General features: G+C 22.5%; 1 protein-coding gene across 1 annotated transcript in view; it reads left to right on the forward strand.

Moving 5' to 3' along the window:
• Positions 1–15,249, forward strand: part of LOC122502549 (sodium/calcium exchanger 2-like) — a 94,639-nt gene extending 79,390 nt beyond the window's left edge. Inside the window, exons 5-7 of the mRNA XM_043612664.1 lie at positions 2,176–2,347; positions 10,903–11,259; positions 14,126–15,249. Coding sequence (XP_043468599.1) covers positions 2,176–2,347; positions 10,903–11,107 — 377 coding nt within the window. The 3' untranslated portion in view covers positions 11,108–11,259; positions 14,126–15,249. The remainder of the gene's footprint in view (positions 1–2,175; positions 2,348–10,902; positions 11,260–14,125) is intronic.
• The last annotated feature ends 929 nt before the right edge of the window (positions 15,250–16,178 follow it).

Here is a 16,178-nt window from a genome sequence, read left to right on the forward strand (position 1 = left end):
ATTAATAACAAATTTTTCTTTACTACTTTTTACGATATTATTTTTCTATTATAAATAATATTAGTAAATTAGTAATAAAAATCCCTAATAACAATAATAATAATAATAATAATAATAATAATAATAATAATAATAATAATAATAATAATAATAATAATAATAATAATAATAATAATAATACACTGAAAAAAATTTTTTTTATCCAAAATAATCGTTTAATTGTCTTATCAAATAAATATTTACTTGAATCAAATAATTTTTATTCAAATCAATTAAATGGTGTTTGAACCAAAGATTTCAGTATTTGAAGCAATTACTATTTAATAGACTCAAATAAATTCTGTTCAGTATAATAATAATAATAAATTTGGAAAATTAAAATTACAAATAAGTTTTGTCTCAGAATAATTTCGTAAATATTTGAAATATTAAAATAATAATACATAATATAAAAAAAACTTTTATTTTAAAGAGAAATTAATTTGATTTAAGTCTATTATAAAAAAAAAATTTACTTGAATCAAAGAATGTATTTACTCGAGTCAAATAAATATTTACTTGAACGAAATAAATATTTACTTAAATCAAATAAATTATATTTGAATCAATGATTTCAGTATTTGAAGCAATTACTATTCAATTGACTCATAAAATTTTTTTCAGTATGATAATAATAATGATAATAATAATAAAAACCATAATAATAAAATAATAAATTTGAAATATTAAAATAATAATAATAATAATAATAATATTAATAATAATAATCATAATAATAACTTTTATTTTAATGAGAAAATTTGATTTAAATAACCGACAACTTGTCTATTATCAGAAATAAATATTAACTTGAATCAAACAAATATTTACTCGAATCAAATAAATATTTACTTGAATCAAATATAATTTTACTTAAATCAAATAAATTGTATTTGAAACTAAAATTGTCTAAGTAAATATTTATTTGACAATAGACAAGTAATCGATTATTTGCATCAAATAAATTTATTTTTTCACTATAATATTTACTATTTATTCTATTCTTTAAATTTATTTACTTTTATTTATTCTAAATACACAGATAAATTTAAAAATTTATATTTTATAAAAATCTACTTTTCTATAATAGAAATTTTACAAAAATTACTTTTATCAACTGCTTTTTTTTTGAAAAACCAATTGTATTTTTATTTATTTTTCGTTATCAAGAAAAAATAAAAACAAAAATTTTTTTATATCAAATTTTTTTTTGTCACAAAAGAAAATCAGAAATCTAGAAAAGTTTCGAGTTTTCTTCTATTTGTCTCTATATAGAAGTATCGGAAACTTTGTTTCTTATTATACTTTTATCTTTATTGTAACTTCTGTTTTTTCTTTTCTTTTTTTTTTAACATAAAAAAAGTCTCCAAAGTCATTTCATCTTTTCCAAACGGTTTTGCAACTTTCGTTTTAGAAACATATTTATATTGCAATAAACATTGAAAAAATAAATATAATAAAAACAAAATATTATAATGTTCATCAATATCAGTTCCTAAATAATTAAAAATAAAAAAAATCATTTTTTTCAAGAATATTAACATTATCTAAATTACAATTAGAATATTTTTGTATTTGTATTTTTTAATACAAAATTAGAATATTCAAATTAATAATAAAAGAATACAAACGATAATAGTTATAAATAAACAAAAGAAAGAAATTTTAATAACAACGAAAATTAATGTTATTAAACTTTCCTTTTTTTGTTTATTTATAACTATTATTGTTTGTTTTCTTTTATAATTTTTTTTATAAAATAAATCAAAATAATTATTAAAAATAATTTATTACAACTATTATTTATTTATTTATTCAATTTTTGAAGTATTTAAAAAAAATATTATACTATTATTATTATTATTATTATTATTTATCATTGCCTCTAATATTATTTATTATATTATTTTTAGTTCGATTTTTATTATTCATTTTTCAGTCCAAAGTTTGAATTTAAAAAATATTTTAAAAAAAGTCAATTGTATTGTTTAAAAAATATAGTTTCTACTGGTGCTACATTATTATTTATTAATAAAAAAATTTTTTCAGATAAAAAATACTTAAATACTTTAGATCATAAATTTTCGGTTTTTGTTTTTCAAAAAAAAAAAAGTAAAATAAAATTTCTAATTTCAGACACGTTTGCGAGCAAAGCGGCTGCTTGCCAGGACAAATACGCGGACGCAAGTGTCGGCAACGTGACCGGAAGTAACGCGGTGAACGTCTTCCTGGGAATTGGCGTCGCATGGAGCATAGCTGCTATTTACCATGCCTTCCACGGGCAACCATTCAAGGTCGAAACCGGAAAGTAAGTTCATTTTTTGTCAGTAAAAAAAAAAAATTGAAAAATAGCCCAGTGGCTTAGCTGCCCGACTCGTAATACCAACGACCAGAGTTCGATTCCTCTCGAAAACGAATTTTTTTTTTCTCAACAAACTCTAAATTATTTTTTTCTTAAATAAATTCCGTTCGTAAATAGAAGAAATCAAAAGCTAACCGAAATGTAGTATCAAAAATAACCGAAATAGAATAAATTTTACGAAAATAGGACAGAAATTAAAAAAAAAACTTTTTTTTGAAATAATTAAATAAAAGGAAAAATGCAGATAGAAGCAAAATATTGAATTGAGATGTGAAAAAAAGAAATCTCTCCGCACTAAATGGAGAAAATGCTTCTGATAACAAGTTAACCTCTTTAGTGATATGAACGACTTCCCCCTTTTATTCTCTCTCTCCCTTTCAATATTCCGTTTTCTTTCAAGTCCATTAAGAAAGAAGTTGAAAAAACTTGTCTTAAGGGGGTGGAATTCACATAAAAGGGTCGATTTATAAGGGGATGAAATGTATCATAAATTTTTTATAACTCATCATAACATCACAACAACTATTTCACCATAAAAAAAAATTCTTTCCCCATATTTTCCCCACTAAAGTGAAACATCTCGATAAAATGCATTATCTCTTATATCGAAAAATTCCTACCTTTCGTTTCACTTAACAATGAAATTTATTATGTAGTCGACAAAAGAGGTGAAAAATAAGATTTCAAAAAAATAAATAAATAAATAAAATGTTAATAATTATTTAAATTTAAATTTTAAATATTTTCCAATAAAATTATTTAAATTAATTACATTTGTCGAGGAATTCAATTATTTTCAAAAATGTTTTCTTTAACTATTAGCTAATTTAAATATATAATTTATTTTTTATATTTATTTAGAAATTAACAGGCAAAAAGACCATGAATAATATTTTATTATATATATTTTTTGCTAGTAAAAAGAATAAAATAATAAATAGAGAAAATATATATTTTTTTTAATAAATATGTTTCAGTGAATTTAACCTTTTTCCTACAGAAGCAATAAAAATGCCAATTTGTAAGCTTTGAGGATAAAGTCAATGCGACTGTATGTTGAATAGAAAATGCTAGAAACGATTTTTTTTTCTTTAAAAAGATAAAAAAAAAGCTTGAACAATATTATAGAACAGAGGGGGTCTAGGGGTTGGGTTATGTGAGGTCACAGAAGAATGTAATCCAATAATCTTTACTTTTCTATCTTCTTTTGTGCCGGAGAGTACATGTATTTAAGGATACATTTTCGATATACAGATAAAAATCGATTTTAAATCCACCCCCCTAACGATCTTTTTACATAAATACTTTTCTATCTTCTTTATATATAATATAAAAAAGTGAACTTTGATATTATGAACAAAAGATGAACAAAAATCCTCTATATAATAAATTTTTATTTTATCCAGAAATAATATCGAGAGAAATTGAGAATTTTTTCTATAATTTTTATAATAATTTTTATAGTAATAAGAAAAGGTTTTTATAAAATTCTTCGCAAGAATTAAATTACTTTTTCTAATAATAAAATTCTTTGCAAGAATTAAATTATTTTTACTAATATAATAAAATTCTTTGAGATTGAATTACTTAGAAAAATTTTTTTTAATATTCTTTTCAAGTATTCAATTATTTTCATATTAAATATACATTTATTTATATATTTACTTTATATATCTATTGATGGTAATAAAATTAACAACCATTTTATTCTGCGAATGAAAATAGAAAAGTATAAAATACATTAAAATAGGGGACGAAAGAGGCCTTTTAGTATTGGAATAAAAGAGAATTGGCTCCTTGTGTACATAAAGTGAGCGCAACTATCAATATAAGTACATCGACGATAGGGGAGAGAAAAAAAGCACCCTACTCTCGCGCTATTATAGTAGAAAACGTAGGTAGCAGTAAAAAGGACTTTTTTTTATCCTACATTACTGTATCACACTCGTTTAAATTTACGATCCATTAATGTCGACAACCGCCTCGCAATATTACGATATAAGACTTTCTCTCTCTCTCTCTCTCTCTATTTTTTTTTCTCTTTCTTTTTTTCCTAATTTGACCCATGATTAGTATACTATTCACGATCCATTAATGTCGGCAACCCGCTATACATCAAAGTCGAGGGAAAAGCCCTTAAACAGGAACATTGCACCTGTAACACGATTTTTTCTCTCTACTTTTCTGGCTTATATATATCGTTTGTCCCATTCACCCATAATTTTTCTCTTTTAATATCACTCCACCAGTCGTTTAATATTAGTCTTAATAAAATTTGCGAAAAAAAAATTCAAATTACATACTCAAACTATTACAAATGACTTTTTACTATTTATTTTCACTTATTAAACGTCTCCTTACACGGAGAGAAAATATATATATATATATATATATATATATATATTACATTTTGTAGATTTTACAATTTGGAGAAAAAGTGCAACAAACCGAAATTTTGACTTTAAAAGTATCAAATTTATTTAAAATTGCCTTAAAAATTCTTCAACACCTAGTATTTATTTATTTATACACTCATCTACTGCTTAATTCTGACTTTACATGTGCAGAAAAAGAGCCTAAAAATAATAAAGCAAAACGCCAAATAAAAGAATACAAAATTTAGATTTTTCGAAAATATTATAGGGGTAGTTTTTTTAATAAAGAGTGAAGCCAAAAAATTGAGTAAAGTGTTTTTGAAGAGCCCAAAAATATTGAAGCTAAATGCCATAAAAGAGAAGAAAAAATGTTGAATTTTAAGAAATTCGGTTTTTTGAATTTTTTCGAATTTTCGATAATTTTGGATTTTTTACCAAAGAGTTGAGACTATTAATTAAGTAAACTATTTTCCAAAAGCACAAAAATAATGAAGCTAAATGCCATAAAAGAGAAGAAAAAATGATAAATTTTAAGAAATTCGGTTTTTTGAATTTTTGATAGTTTTCGATAATTTTGGATTTTTTACCAAAGAGTCGAGACTATTAATTAAGTAAAGTATTTTTCAAAAGCACAAAAATAATAAAGCTAAATCCCATAAAAGAGAGAAAAAAATGTTGAATTTTATGAAAATCTGTTTTTTGAATTTTTTCGAATTTTCGATAATTTTGGATTTTTTACCAAAGAGTCGAGACTATTAATTAAGTAAACTATTTTCCAAAAGCACAAAAATAATGAAGCTAAATGCCATAAAAGAGAAGAAAAAATGTTAAATTTTGAGAAATTCGGTTTTTTGAATTTTTTCGAATTTTCGATAATTTTGGATTTTTTACCAAAGAGTCGAGACTATTAATTAAGTAAACTATTTTCCAAAAGCACAAAAATAATGAAGCTAAATGCCATAAAAGAGAAGAAAAAATGTTTAATTTTAAGAAATTCGGTTTTTTGAATTTTTTCGAATTTTCGATAATTTTGGATTTTTTACCAAAGAGTTGAGACTATTAATTAAGTAAAGTATTTTCCAAAAGCACAAAAATAATGAAGCTAAATGCCATAAAAGAGAAGAAAAAATGATGAATTTTAAGAAATTCGGTTTTTTGAATTTTTGATAGTTTTCGATAATTTTGGATTTTTTACCAAAGAGTCGAGACTATTAATTAAGTAAAGTATTTTCCAAAAGCACAAAAATACTGAAGCTAAATGCCATAAAAGAGAAGAAAAAATGTTGAATTTTAAGAAATTCGGTTTTTTGAATTTTTTCGAATTTTCGATAATTTTGGATTTTTTACCAAAGAGTCGAGACTATTAATTAAGTAAAGTATTTTCCAAAAGCACAAAAATAATGAAGCTAAATGCCATAAAAGAGAAGAAAAAGTGTTGAATTTTAAGAAATTCTGTTTTTTGAATTTTTTCGAATTTTCGATAATTTTGGATTTTTTACCAAAGAGTTGAGACTATTAATTAAGTAAAGTATTTTCCAAAAGCACAAAAATAATTAAGCTAAATCCTATAAAAGAGAAGAAAAAATGTTGAATTTTAAGAAATTCGGTTTTTTGAATTTTTTCGAATTTTCGATAATTTTGGATTTTTTACCAAAGAGTCGAGACTATTAATTAAGTAAACTATTTTCCAAAAGCACAAAAATAATGAAGCTAAATGCCATAAAAGAGAAGAAAAAATGTTGAATTTTAAGAAATTCGGTTTTTTGAATTTTTTCGAATTTTCGATAATTTTGGATTTTTTACCAAAGAGTCGAGACTATTAATTAAGTAAACTATTTTCCAAAAGCACCAAAATAATGAAGCTAAATGCCATAAAAGAGAAGAAAAAATGTTGAATTTTAAGAAATTCGGTTTTTTGAATTTTTTCGAATTTTCGATAATTTTGGATTTTTTACCAAAGAGTCAAGACTATTAATTAAGTAAAGTATTTTTCAAAAGCACAAAAATAATAAAGCTAAATCCCATAAAAGAGAGGAAAAAATGTTGAATTTTATGAAAATCTGTTTTTTGAATTTTTTCGAATTTTCGATAATTTTGGATTTTTTACCAAAGAGTCGAGACTATTAATTAAGTAAACTATTTTCCAAAAGCACAAAAATACTGAAGCTAAATGCCATAAAAGAGAAGAAAAAATGTTGAATTTTAAGAAATTCGGTTTTTTGAATTTTTTCGAATTTTCGATAATTTTGGATTTTTTACCAAAGAGTCGAGACTATTAATTAAGTAAAGTATTTTCCAAAAGCACAAAAATAATGAAGCTAAATGCCATAAAAGAGAAGAAAAAGTGTTGAATTTTAAGAAATTCTGTTTTTTGAATTTTTTCGAATTTTCGATAATTTTGGATTTTTTACCAAAGAGTTGAGACTATTAATTAAGTAAAGTATTTTCCAAAAGCACAAAAATAATTAAGCTAAATCCTATAAAAGAGAAGAAAAAATGTTGAATTTTAAGAAATTCGGTTTTTTGAATTTTTTCGAATTTTCGATAATTTTGGATTTTTTACCAAAGAGTCGAGACTATTAATTAAGTAAAGTATTTACCAAAAGCACAAAAATAATGAAGCTTAATGCCATAAAAGAGAAGAAAAAATGTTGAATTTTAAGAAATTCGGTTTTTTGAATTTTTTCGAATTTTCGATAATTTTGGATTTTTTACCAAAGAGTCGAGACTATTAATTAAGTAAAGTATTTACCAAAAGCACAAAAATAATGAAGCTAAATGCCATAAAAGAGAAGAAAAAGTGTTGAATTTTAAGAAATTCTGTTTTTTGAATTTTTTCGAATTTTCGATAATTTTGGATTTTTTACCAAAGAGTTGAGACTATTAATTAAGTAAAGTATTTTCCAAAAGCACAAAAATAATTAAGCTAAATCCTATAAAAGAGAAGAAAAAATGTTGAATTTTAAGAAATTCGGTTTTTTGAATTTTTTCGAATTTTCGATAATTTTGGATTTTTTACCAAAGAGTCGAGACTATTAATTAAGTAAACTATTTTCCAAAAGCACAAAAATAATGAAGCTAAATGCCATAAAAGAGAAGAAAAAATGTTGAATTTTAAGAAATTCGGTTTTTTGAATTTTTTCGAATTTTCGATAATTTTGGATTTTTTACCAAAGAGTTGAGACTATTAATTAAGTAAACTATTTTCCAAAAGCACCAAAATAATGAAGCTAAATGCCATAAAAGAGAAGAAAAAATGTTGAATTTTAAGAAATTCGGTTTTTTGAATTTTTTCGAATTTTCGATAATTTTGGATTTTTTACCAAAGAGTCAAGACTATTAATTAAGTAAAGTATTTTTCAAAAGCACAAAAATAATAAAGCTAAATCCCATAAAAGAGAGGAAAAAATGTTGAATTTTATGAAAATCTGTTTTTTGAATTTTTTCGAATTTTCGATAATTTTGGATTTTTTACCAAAGAGTCGAGACTATTAATTAAGTAAACTATTTTCCAAAAGCACAAAAATACTGAAGCTAAATGCCATAAAAGAGAAGAAAAAATGTTGAATTTTAAGAAATTCGGTTTTTTGAATTTTTTCGAATTTTCGATAATTTTGGATTTTTTACCAAAGAGTCGAGACTATTAATTAAGTAAAGTATTTTCCAAAAGCACAAAAATAATGAAGCTAAATGCCATAAAAGAGAAGAAAAAGTGTTGAATTTTAAGAAATTCTGTTTTTTGAATTTTTTCGAATTTTCGATAATTTTGGATTTTTTACCAAAGAGTTGAGACTATTAATTAAGTAAAGTATTTTCCAAAAGCACAAAAATAATTAAGCTAAATCCTATAAAAGAGAAGAAAAAATGTTGAATTTTAAGAAATTCGGTTTTTTGAATTTTTTCGAATTTTCGATAATTTTGGATTTTTTACCAAAGAGTCGAGACTATTAATTAAGTAAAGTATTTACCAAAAGCACAAAAATAATGAAGCTAAATGCCATAAAAGAGAAGAAAAAATGTTGAATTTTAAGAAATTCGGTTTTTTGAATTTTTTCGAATTTTCGATAATTTTGGATTTTTTACCAAAGAGTCGAGACTATTAATTAAGTAAAGTATTTACCAAAAGCACAAAAATAATGAAGCTAAATGCCATAAAAGAGAAGAAAAAATGTTGAATTTTAAGAAATTCGGTTTTTTGAATTTTTTCGAATTTTCGATAATTTTGGATTTTTTACCAAAGAGTCGAGACTATTAATTAAGTAAAGTATTTTCCAAAAGCACAAAAATAATGAAGCTAAATGCCATAAAAGAGAAGAAAAAGTGTTGAATTTTAAGAAATTCTGTTTTTTGAATTTTTTCGAATTTTCGATAATTTTGGATTTTTTACCAAAGAGTTGAGACTATTAATTAAGTAAAGTATTTTCCAAAAGCACAAAAATAATTAAGCTAAATCCTATAAAAGAGAAGAAAAAATGTTGAATTTTAAGAAATTCGGTTTTTTGAATTTTTTCGAATTTTCGATAATTTTGGATTTTTTACCAAAGAGTCGAGACTATTAATTAAGTAAAGTATTTACCAAAAGCACAAAAATAATGAAGCTAAATGCCATAAAAGAGAAGAAAAAATGTTGAATTTTAAGAAATTCGGTTTTTTGAATTTTTTCGAATTTTCGATAATTTTGGATTTTTTACCAAAGAGTCGAGACTATTAATTAAGTAAAGTATTTACCAAAAGCACAAAAATAATGAAGCTAAATGCCATAAAAGAGAAGAAAAAATGTTGAATTTTAAGAAATTCGGTTTTTTGAATTTTTTCGAATTTTCGATAATTTTGGATTTTTTACCAAAGAGTCGAGACTATTAATTAAGTAAACTATTTTCCAAAAGCACAAAAATACTGAAGCTAAATGCCATAAAAGAGAAGAAAAAATGTTGAATTTTAAGAAATTCGGTTTTTTGAATTTTTTCGAATTTTCGATAATTTTGGATTTTTTACCAAAGAGTCGAGACTATTAATTAAGTAAAGTATTTTCCAAAAGCACAAAAATAATGAAGCTAAATGCCATAAAAGAGAAGAAAAAGTGTTGAATTTTAAGAAATTCTGTTTTTTGAATTTTTTCGAATTTTCGATAATTTTGGATTTTTTACCAAAGAGTTGAGACTATTAATTAAGTAAAGTATTTTCCAAAAGCACAAAAATAATTAAGCTAAATCCTATAAAAGAGAAGAAAAAATGTTGAATTTTAAGAAATTCGGTTTTTTGAATTTTTTCGAATTTTCGATAATTTTGGATTTTTTACCAAAGAGTCGAGACTATTAATTAAGTAAAGTATTTACCAAAAGCACAAAAATAATGAAGCTAAATGCCATAAAAGAGAAGAAAAAATGTTGAATTTTAAGAAATTCGGTTTTTTGAATTTTTTCGAATTTTCGATAATTTTGGATTTTTTACCAAAGAGTCGAGACTATTAATTAAGTAAAGTATTTACCAAAAGCACAAAAATAATGAAGCTAAATGCCATAAAAGAGAAGAAAAAATGTTGAATTTTAAGAAATTCGGTTTTTTGAATTTTTTCGAATTTTCGATAATTTTGGATTTTTTACCAAAGAGTCGAGACTATTAATTAAGTAAAGTATTTACCAAAAGCACAAAAATAATGAAGCTAAATGCCATAAAAGAGAAGAAAAAATGTTGAATTTTAAGAAATTCGGTTTTTTGAATTTTTCCAAATTTTTAATAATTTTGGATTTTTTACCAAAGAGTTAGGAATATTGAATGAGTAAAGTATTTTTCAAAAGCACAAAAGTAATGAATCTAAATGCCATCTACTAGAAGAAAAAATGTTAAATTTTAAGAAATTCGGTTTTTCGCAAATTTTATAGGGGTATTTTTTTTAAATTAAATTTTTTCAGTAATTTTAATAAAAATCCCTGACTTTTTCCTGATTTCCCTGACCCGTTATAACCCTGATGTAAGAGGTTAATTTTAATTTATAAATTTTCATAAAATTGTTTAATAAGAGTGAAAATCAATTTAAAATTTTATAAAATGAAATTTGAGAAATAAAATAAAAAAAATAAAAGAAAATTACAATTAAAAAATGTAATAATTATCGTTTGTTTGCAGTTTGGCCTTTTCCGTGACATTGTTCTGCTCGGAAGCCTGTCTAGTGATAGTGGTTCTGATGCTGAGAAGATCGAAAGCCATCGGTGGTGAATTGGGTGGACCAATGGTACCGAGAATTATCACTTCCATGTTTCTGTTTTCCTTATGGCTGTTCTACCTCGTGATGTCTACTCTCGAGGCCTACGGCGTTATCAAGGGCTTCTAAATTGCCGCAATTTTTATTCAATTTTTTTCTTTTCTTTTTTTTGTCTCCTTTTTTTATTAATTTCCAATTATAAATAATAATGTATGGCCTATCACCACCGATGTCAACAAACGCATAAAATTATTCTTTGTGCTCAAGAAATACACTTCTCCGTAAGTATTCATTTTTTTTTTCATTTTGCCTACTCGCCATAATAAATAAATTATTAAATTTTTTAATTAATTAAATAATTAATTTATTAATTTTTTCTATATCTTTATTTTAATATTTATAACAAAAATGTTATTTACTTAATATTATTATTATTGAATTATTTATAGATATGATAAAATCTTGATAAATATTAATATATTTAATGTCGTATGGAATTCATTACTATAAATTATTTATTATTAGAAGTTTCGTAAAATATTTTTGATCTTTTTGTTTTTAATAAGTTTTGTTCTATTTAAAAACGAACAAAAATTTATCAAGCCAATTTATCGATTATCAAAAAATATGCGCGCAGACGGAATATATATCATTCGAAGTCGGAGATAAATTGCTCGTGTGGCTCCGATTTAGTTTCAGCAAAGTGTACAACTTTTGGAATTAGTTAAACTTTCTTTTCAAGATGGTACTTGAAAAACTTTATATTCCGGAATTGCACCAAAAAAAAAACGAAACGACAATATTTTAAAAATTTGATTTACGTGCAAATTTTATTTCCAAGATATATTATAAATGCTAATGTACAATTGAACTTATTTTCCTGCAAATAAAAAAATAACCCAAAGAAAAAAAAATCGCAAATAATTAAATTACTTGAATCTCAAGAAATGCCGTTGTTTACATTACTATTTTTTTCTGTTTCTACTATTTTACTTCTATTTTAAAGTTTATTTTTTACTTTATTTTTTTTTTATTTCTCAACGAATATTTTTATTTTCTGGCATTTAAAATTTCAATAGTTTTTTTACGAAGCTATTTTTAAATATGCTTGATATAAAATAATTGTGACATAATTATAACAAGTTGGAATTTAAAAAACAATTACAGGAACCTAATTAATCATATATAGACTGATATAAGCACGTCTGCACAGTGAACAATAGCGAGATAATTAAACAATGTGGATCACAAACCAATAGACGATACACAATGGTCGCTATTAATTTTCATCCGATGCAAAGTAAATCAATACGTTCATTTTCATTTAATTAAAACTTATAGGTAAACATAAAATTTCAATTTATTTTTATTTATGTGGAATGAAACCAATAATTATGCACTATAATTAATAATAATAAAAAGAAAAATAATAATAAATTATTTCTAAAAATTACAACTGCAATTTTTCAATACAATTTTAATAAAATTGACGTCAAGAATTCAATTACTTTCATTTAATGAAAAATTCTCGCTGAAATTAAATTATTTTCAAAAATTTTAATAAAAATTTCCATTAAATTCAATTATTCAAAAAAAAAAAAATGTTAATAACATTCTAAATTTCTTCGCAAAAATTAAATTATTTTCATCAAAAGAATTCAATTATTTTTTAAATCTTTTATAAAAGTCTTGAAAAAAAATCCAATTATTTTTTAAAAATTTTAAGAAAATTTTTCGTAAGAATTAAATTATTTTCTATACAATTTTAATAAAATTTTTCGAAAGAATTGAATTATTTTGAAAAATTTCCATGAAATTCTTCGCAAAAATTCAATTATTTTTTAAAATTGTAACTGAAATTTTTTTTTAAATCAATTCTTATCAAAAAATTGTACGAAAATTGAATGATTCAAATACAAAAATAAGTGACAAAATAATTGATTATTTCAAAAAATTGTAACTGTAACTCAACTTATAGATTTTTTTTAATTAGAGAAAAAAAAATTCGTAGACTATTTAAGATTTTCAATAATTTAATATTGTTTATTACTTTGGATAAAATTTTTCCTATTTTACTGAAAATCCTGTTATACTATTAATTATTTAATAAAAATTAAATTTATTTTTGTATTCAAATCACAAATTATTATCACATCATTATAATCCATTTAATAAAAATAAATTTAAAAAAATAGAAATTACTACAACGGCAGATGTTGAGATTACATAGAAAAAAAATTAACTACTACATTAGAATTTCCTGGCCGTAGGCAATCCACTTTCTTTGCGTGTACAACGGGTTGCTCGTTAAAGGGGTCAACCGCAAAACTCAACTAATCTCATCAAGTCTCCATCTCTTAAATTTAATTCAAGTAGTAGTTCATAATTTAAAAGAGTTGAGATTTCTTTATTATTAGGTAAACTCGCACACCGCAAGCATATTTTAAAAAAAAGAAGAAAAAAAAACTTGTTGGATTGCTCTCTTTTAACGCGATAAAATTTAAAAAAAAAATAAATATATAAACAGTTCCAATTTCATTTGCGCGAAAAAAAGTGTCAATTTTCCCACGTCGACAAAAAATGTACTATTAAAAATGTTTCAACTACACTGCAAGTTTTTAAAAAAATATTTATCTCCATACTTTTAATTTTTTAAAAGTACTTTTTTCATTTGATGTTTTTAATTTAATTTCGCTTTAGGTAAATTATTATGACAAATAGATTTTAAAGTGACGACAAAAATTTCTATTGTTTAATTTCCTACACTTTAATTTTGCAATTAATTATTTAGTTAATTAAATAAATAATTCATTAATTGTTTTTGCCATTAGTTATTTAATTAATTATACAATTAATTATTTAATTACTTATGCAATTTTTGTAATTAATTAATTAATTAAAGTATTAATTAATTAATTAAAGTATTAATTAATTATTAACTATTTAGTTAATTAAATAATAATTAATTAATTACTTTTGGCATTAGTTATTTAATTAATTATACAATTAGTTATTTAATTACTCATGCAATTGTTTAATTAATTAATTAATTAAAGTATTAATTAATTATTAATTTTAATTTTTAATTATAATAAAATTCGAAAAAAATAAAATTCCTTCCAATTTTAAATAATAATTATTTTTCAGAAGACAGAATGGTGCATGGAATTAACAAGAATGAGAGATTCATCAGTTGATCAGCATTTGCGACCCATCGAATTTATTTAAACAAAACAAAAAAAAACGAGAGAGAGAAAGATAAAGTGTGACTTTTAGCGGCGATCTTAGGGATTCAATTTAAATAAATAAATAAAGAAAATAGAAACAAAAATCGAATTTTAGATCAGAGAAGAAAATAATGTACGTTTTTGTGTATAAATTTTCGCCTCAAAGAAACATTATTATTAGTAAAAATAAATTACGGAGTTTAAGTATAAAGAAAAATGTAATAAAAAAAAAGTATTAGACGATAATAGTTATTTTTTGCACATTCAGTTGTAATATACATATATAAATATATAAATAATAGATATAAAAAAAAATTTTTGACAGCGTCGTCAAACTTCTCGTTTACAAAACGAATTTAGATAATAAGTTTTCATGAATCGAGAGAGAGAAAGAAAGCGTAGGTAATTAATAATTTTTATTTTTAATTAAAATTCAATGACATGAATAGAAAGAAAGAAAAAAAAGCGAATGGAATTTATTGTAATAATATAGGGAGATGAGAATATCTTCTTTTTGTTTTTTTTTTGCATTTTGCGATTAATAATTTTTCTTCCTTCAAAACATCGACCATTGATCGAATGTATATTAACATTTTTCAGGGTTTTTATCACTGCCTTCGATCATTGGACGTAAATTGTATGAAAATATTTTCTTTTTAATATTTTCATTATAAAATTTAGAATTTTACTTTACAATCTTTTTTTAATAAAATAATTTTTTTTTTTTTTGAATATTGTAAACAATAGAGTTTAAAATATTTAATTCCCGCAATTATACATATGAAAATCTATAAATTGTGGATTTAAATTAATTCCTTTGAAGAGGATTTTCGATTTTTTTGTCGAAAATAATTTTAATAATATAAATAATTTATGGACGAGATTATATTTATTATAAACTCAGATATGTAATTAGCGAATACTCATTACTTAATTTATTTATAAAAAATTACGAAAATTTATAGTGTATCCTTATCAAAATTGTTTATTTTTTATTTCGATTGTATACTAATTATTTAAATAATTATCCGTTTTTACTTATTATTACTATTTTATTATTATTTCATTATTTTTTTTTTGCAGTCGGAAGTGTAAAATCTGCATAATTATTAAATTTATTTTTTAGTTATTAACTTGTTGATTATCAAAATAAAATAGACAGTTGCCTTTGCGAATATTTTCATAAAAGAAGAACGAAAATCGGATCTTAATTTTTGCATTAATTAAAAACAAAAAAATTTAAATGTTAATACAATATTATACCTCTGATTCATCAAAAGAAGGATTTAATTTTTTTTAACAAAGTTAATTAATTAATTAAAAAAAACAAAATTAATATGAAAATAAATAGTATTTAAATATAATAATTCTGATTGTGTAATTTTTCAAAAAGAAAAGAACCCAACTAAGAGAAAAACTACAAAGATTATAATTTTCATGAGAAAATAAAAGCAAATTTAAATATCTTCTTGACAGTTTTATTCTACGATTTGTAAGATTCGTGACTAAAATATTTCCAATTTTTATTTAAATAGAAAAGGAATTTATTTATTTGAATTTAAAATATCCAAACAATATTTTACACACATGAAAAAATAGTAATAAAAGAATAGATATTTTTAAACTTAATTGAATACTTCTTTAATGAATGAAAATAAATTCGAGCGGATAAACAAATGAAATTATTTAGATTTTATAGAGAGAGAGAGAGAGAAATAAAAAATAATAATTCTTTTTTATAATATAGAAATTTGATATTTTCATGAAGGAAATATAATAGAAAAACGAAATGAATAGAAAAATGTACATGTTAAATTAAATCATTTTGTATGTCTCTCGTTCCTGGTTGTATTTTTTATAAATATACACACCAAGGAGAGTAAAAAAAATGATCCAGTGAAATAATAGTTGTTTTGATAACAATGAGAATCAAGTTTAAAAGAAAAATCTATGTATTGTACTTAAAAAAAACA

This window comes from Leptopilina heterotoma, unplaced genomic scaffold (genome assembly GCF_015476425.1).
Source record: "Leptopilina heterotoma isolate Lh14 unplaced genomic scaffold, ASM1547642v1 Lhet_234, whole genome shotgun sequence".
Classification (NCBI taxonomy): Eukaryota; Metazoa; Arthropoda; class Insecta; order Hymenoptera; family Figitidae; genus Leptopilina; species Leptopilina heterotoma.